Genomic DNA, 5,353 nt, shown 5'->3' with positions numbered 1-5,353 from the left:
CTGCTGCCCAGGTCTCCATGGTTAGTGGCAGGCAGGACCTGGCCCCGAGTCCATGGCAGCACCAGCGTTGGGCGCTCTCGATTCACGCTGATCTCGTCTTCCAGCCCAAGCCACGTAGCCGGCGGCCGGCGACAGCAGGCAAAGAAAGAAGCGTCTTCTTGCGTAGGACTCAGCCTGTCTCCAAGGGGCCATGCCTATGGTGGAGTCACTGGTCTCCCTGCAGCTACCGTGGCCAGGCCCCGCGCTGCCCTGGCCCGCGCCGGCTTCTGCACACTCTGCCCTCTAATTTACAGCCTGCGGGCTGCTGTTGACACCCTTTTCCACACCAAACTCTATCGAGGCAGAATCCTCATTTACACATCAGCCTCCCCTCACTACTCGGGGCCAAGCCTCAAGGGTGCTTTCGGCTCCTGCCATGGACCATCTCTCCCCGCCCCCCTCGCCGCTCGTGGCCTTCTCAAGGTGCTCACGCCACGCGGGCGCCGCGGCTTGGGTGCCCCGCGGCCCGGGGACTGACGAGTGGCGATCCACTTTCCGTTATAATGCGTTCAAGATCACCAAGGCCAGCAGTCTAAACATCCACGAGCCGTCCTCCCGGCCTGCCTCTTAAACTGGCGTTTAATGGTTCCCTTCCGATAACTAACCCTGCTTTCCACAGATGCCCGCTTTTATGGGGAAGGCAGGAATGCAGAGATATATTTATATGTTTGTTCATAAAAACTGGAAAATAAGCTCTGAACACGCTGTAAAAAATATTCGGTTACTTACCAAACAGGCTAGTTAAACCAGGGGGACACCGATCCCGGCCACACCACAGATTCAGGGAACCAAGGTGCCCGCACTTTGAAATCGCCCACGGTTCTTCGTTGGGGCTGGTGTCCCTGAAGAATGGGGGAAATAAGTCTTTACAATCGGCCTGGCCGTTCTCCCGGGGGTCTCAGCCAGGATCTCAAACAGTTGCCCCCATAACACAGGGCACCCCTCAGCTCTGAGCAGGCTAACGTGGTGGGTAAGGAAACAGCCGTCGAAACGGGCATCTCCAGCCTGTGCCATGTCGAGGAAGCGCCCGTCCCCAGGCGCGCCGGTGCCGGCCTCTGCGAGGCGACAGCGCCGGCCCCCAGCTGTCCCTTTGCGGGGGCCCCCGCCGCGCTCCGCTCTGTTCTCGACCCTCCCACAAAAGTGCACGAGGCTGCCTGCTTATTTTCTTGCCTCGGTTACCCTCACAACACTTCGAAAAGCGATATCTGCTTTCCTTTAAAGAAAAAAAAAAAAAGAAGAAGAAGAAGAAAACAGAAAAAGAAAACGGAGTGATACTGTACCTGGTTTGAGATTCTTCAATATTTGCGACTTGGGGGGAAATATTTTAATAGTGAAGCATCTGTTAAACACTTGTATTAACCTCTGGCTGATAAAAAAAGTTTTTTTAACCCTGCCCCCCCTCCTTTTAATTATCTTATGGTTATGAAGGGGCAGCCAATCCTGGAAGAGGACCTCGGCAATTAGCAACACGAACATCAAAAAGTTTTATTGCGGAGAGCGCGAGGCGCCGCCCCCGCCGCCCCGGGATTGGCGTGAGGAGCCTCTGACGACATATATTAACCCGAGCGGCCCTAAAGATGTAGCTGTACATGGAGATCTTGCTGGGGAAATCCGCTTGCTCCCTTCACGGCGTCCAGCCCAGGAGAAGCGTCGCCACCACCCGGGAGCTCCCTCGGCCACCGCGCAGACCCCTCCGAGAACCTGAGCCACAGCCTTCGAGCTCCAAGGCGCCTTCAGGGCCCCAGATCCTTGCCCCGAAAGGAGAGGATCTGAGAAAATGGATGCACTGAGATCTCTCTGAAAAGCCTCCGAGAGAGCCCGAGAGGAGCGAGGACACGTTACTCGCAGCTAAAATCACGTTCAAGGACCAAAACAACAACTAAAAATCTCATTAAAACAATAAGCGCCCAGGAACACAGATCGGGCTGGTGGGGGGAGGGGAAGGGGCGGGAAGGGGAGGGTCGCATGGAGGTAGTTTGGCAGTGAGCAGTCGACCCCGCTGCCTCCCCGAAGAGCCGGGCCGGCTCCTCCAGCCGCGGCTCGGACTCGCCCCCGGATTTGGGGTTAGCTTCGGGGCCTGGAGCGCGGCCGGGACGTGGAGTCTCGCGACTCCACGAAGCAGCCTCGAGGGAGCCGGGCACCTTTGCATGAGCACGAGAGGACTCTGCTTCCGCGCAGCAGCCTGGGAAGCAGGAGCCGGCACGCGGGCCGTGGAAGAAGGAGAGAGCCGGCGGCGGCTGCGGCTGCGGCTGCGGCGGCGGCGGCGACCGGGGGCGCACGGTGCCGGGACCAGCTCGCCGCGCCCCATGGGGAGCCGCCGGCCGCAGCGCTGCTGAGGCGGGCCCTGCTGGCCAGGCGGGGGGCCGGGGCCCGGGCTGCAGCAGCCCCCTCTGCGGCTGCCGGGGCGGCCCGGGCGCCCTGGGGCTGGGGGGTGGGGGGTGGGGCAGGACTCCGAGCGCCGAAGCCGGGGCCCGGGCCGAGGGCGCGGCGGGGCTGCGCGCACGCTGGGGCGCGTGGAGGGGCGCGGAGGGCGAAATGAGTCTGGTAGGGGGCTTTCCCCACCACCCGGTGGTGCACCATGAGGGCTATCCGTTCGCCGCCGCCGCCGCCGCCGCCGCCGCCGCTGCCGCCAGCCGTTGCAGCCACGAGGAGAACCCCTACTTCCACGGCTGGCTCATCGGCCACCCCGAGATGTCGCCCCCCGACTACAGCATGGCCCTGTCCTACAGCCCCGAGTATGCCAGCGGCGCCGCCAGCCTGGACCACTCCCATTACGGGGGTGTGCCGCCGGGCGCAGGGCCCCCAGGCCTGGGGGGGCCGCGCCCGGTGAAGCGCCGGGGCACCGCCAACCGCAAGGAGCGGCGCAGGACTCAGAGCATCAACAGTGCCTTCGCCGAACTGCGCGAGTGCATCCCCAACGTGCCCGCCGACACCAAACTCTCCAAGATCAAGACGCTGCGCCTGGCCACCAGCTACATCGCCTACCTCATGGACCTGCTGGCCAAGGACGACCAGAACGGCGAGGCGGAGGCCTTCAAGGCGGAGATCAAGAAGACAGACGTGAAAGAGGAGAAGAGGAAGAAGGAGCTGGTTAGTACCGGGGGGCAGTGGGCGGTGGGAGTGCGGGGCTCAGGGGACGGGTGCTCCCGGCCTCTTTCCTATTGGGCTGAGAAATGGCATCCCGCGTTCTCTGGCCGCTTCCCGCGTCAAGGTTGTTTGCACCAGGTTGTGGTACTGACAGTTTCCTGTATAAGCAGAGGAGATGGGGGAGGGTGTCAGCAGGGAAAGGATAAGGTTAAGAGGGGTGCTTCTCGCGGTGATCTTTCCTCTGGGTTATCGCCGCTCCCCCGGGCACTTAGGACGGGCCTTGCAAATTCCTGGTCCTGATCAATCTCCGGATCGCACTGGCCCAGACTCCTAATGCCGTATCCGTTACAGCCTTCGTTTAGCCTCCAATCCGCTCTTGCTTTCAGATATCTAAAATAAGTCGCCCAGAAGCTCTCTATCCCGATTATTTCATTACTGATCGCTTTTCCCCCTCCTGAGAATGAGGCTGCTGCTCATTGTGAGCCCTAAAGAGTCTTGTGGTTGTTCTTATTGCTATACCTGGAAAAAGTAAAGGTAAACATAAAATAGGTACTTTTAACTCCAAAGTACAGCTCAAATTTTTCTTTGGCTGACTTTAAAATGTAATTTCCCAGATGAGTATACTACATGGATATTTCTAGTTTTATTTGAATGAACCTATATACATTTTAAGACCAAAAAACGTTAATATTACTGTGGTCATTGTTATTAACAGTAACATGAAGTTATACTGAGTCATTTAAACTTTTCTCAGGTTCCTAACAAATGCCCATAGGATGATGATTTTCAGGACAGGGCTATCTCCAGAAAAGGCCTGGAAAGTAATTCCATTTGTCGAGTTGTTCTTCTTTGGGGCCTGCAGCCCTTTGGTCGCTGAACAATCCAGTGACCTTCCAAAAAATCAGTGATTGCAGAGGCCTTGGAGGAGAGGCACCGCTGAGACAGAGGCCCACGCCAGCCCGGAGGGGCTTTTGCCCCATTTCTCCTGGAGCACGGATCCGAGATTTCTACTGAATACAGAGAAAACAGATTTAGCACCGACCTCACTCCCGCCCCTACATCTGGAATCAGAAAAAAGGCTCCCAGCTCCTCCATAAACGACTCGAAAAAAGACGGTTGTTTATAAACTTGACGATCCGGTAGTTGAGCCTTGCAGCACGGAGGCCTCGGCTGCAGCTAGGGCAGTGCAAACCTTCATAGCTTTTCTGCAGGGGCTGAGACTTGGAACTATCCCTCCTCCTGTCCTTTCCTCCCTCTCTCACTGTCTCCTCTGGCTCAGGAAGCTCTGGGGGGGGGGGTTGTGGGACCAGGTATCCTCTCTGAATTTTTCTCTTTCCACTTTTCTCGCCCTCACCTCCCCAGAACGAAATCTTGAAAAGCACAGTGAGCAGCAACGACAAGAAAACCAAAGGCCGGACGGGCTGGCCGCAGCACGTCTGGGCCCTGGAGCTCAAGCAGTGAGGAGAAGGAGGAGGAGAAGGAGGAGGAGAGCGCGAGTGAGCCGGGGCCGAGGCGCCAGATGCAGACCCAGGACTCCGGGCAAGCCCTCTGCGCTCGGCTCTGAGGACTACTTGCATTTGGAATCATCCGGTTTATTTATGTGCAATTTCCTTCCCCTCTCTTTGTCCCCCTTTGAAGCATCCGATCCCCACCCCCCTCCAAAAAAAAAAGTGGATATTTGAAGAAAAGCATTCCATATTTTAATATGAAGAGGACACTCCTGCGTGGTAAGGGATCCCGTCGTCTCGTAGATTGTGTGTGTGAATGTTTCCTTTTGGCTGTGTAGACACCAGCGTTGCCCCCTGCTCCCCTACCCAACCCCTTCCAGATAAAGAGAGCGGACACTAGTGCATATGTGAAGTGTATCTTTAGTACTTGGCCTTTGGATATAAATATTCCTGGGGATTATAAAGTTTTATTTCAAAGCAGAAAACAGGGCCGCTAACATTTCCGTCGGGGTCCATATCTAGTTCTGTCGTTTCATCTGTGGTTGTTCCCTATTCGAGGATGTTTCCAACAGCTACTTGTTTTGTGCACTTCCGTCCTCTAAAACTAAGTGGAATTTAATTAATATTGAAGGTGTAAACGTTGTAAGTATTCAATAAACCACTGTGTGTGTTTTTTTACAAAAAACCCTAATCTTTGAATGGTTGATACCTCAAGAGAGTTTTGAAAACAAATCTGTTATACTTTTTTTCATAATATTTAAAATATTGAGAAGTAAACT

At 56.1% G+C, this 5,353-nt stretch overlaps 1 protein-coding gene across 1 annotated transcript; it reads left to right on the top strand.

Moving 5' to 3' along the window:
• The first annotated feature begins 2,574 nt into the window (after positions 1-2,574).
• On the top strand, positions 2,575-4,587 carry HAND2 (heart and neural crest derivatives expressed 2). The gene is made up of 2 exons (XM_063076479.1): positions 2,575-3,129; positions 4,489-4,587. The coding sequence occupies exons 1-2, from the start codon at positions 2,575-2,577 to the stop codon at positions 4,585-4,587; spliced, it is 654 nt and encodes a 217-aa protein (XP_062932549.1).
• The last annotated feature ends 766 nt before the right edge of the window (positions 4,588-5,353 follow it).

Source organism: Cynocephalus volans, chromosome 13 (genome assembly GCF_027409185.1).
Source record: "Cynocephalus volans isolate mCynVol1 chromosome 13, mCynVol1.pri, whole genome shotgun sequence".
In the NCBI taxonomy this organism is placed as follows: Eukaryota; Metazoa; Chordata; class Mammalia; order Dermoptera; family Cynocephalidae; genus Cynocephalus; species Cynocephalus volans.
This window is presented reverse-complemented; position numbering and strand designations above follow the sequence as displayed.

Coding starts and splice junctions, on each gene's coding strand:
- HAND2 (XM_063076479.1), top strand. CDS start 2,575: ATGAGTCTGGTAGGGGGCTTTCCCCACCACCCGGTGGTGCACCATGAG. Junction 3,130..4,488: donor AGAAGAGGAAGAAGGAGCTG/GTTAGTACCGGG, acceptor TCACCTCCCCAG/AACGAAATCTTGAAAAGCAC.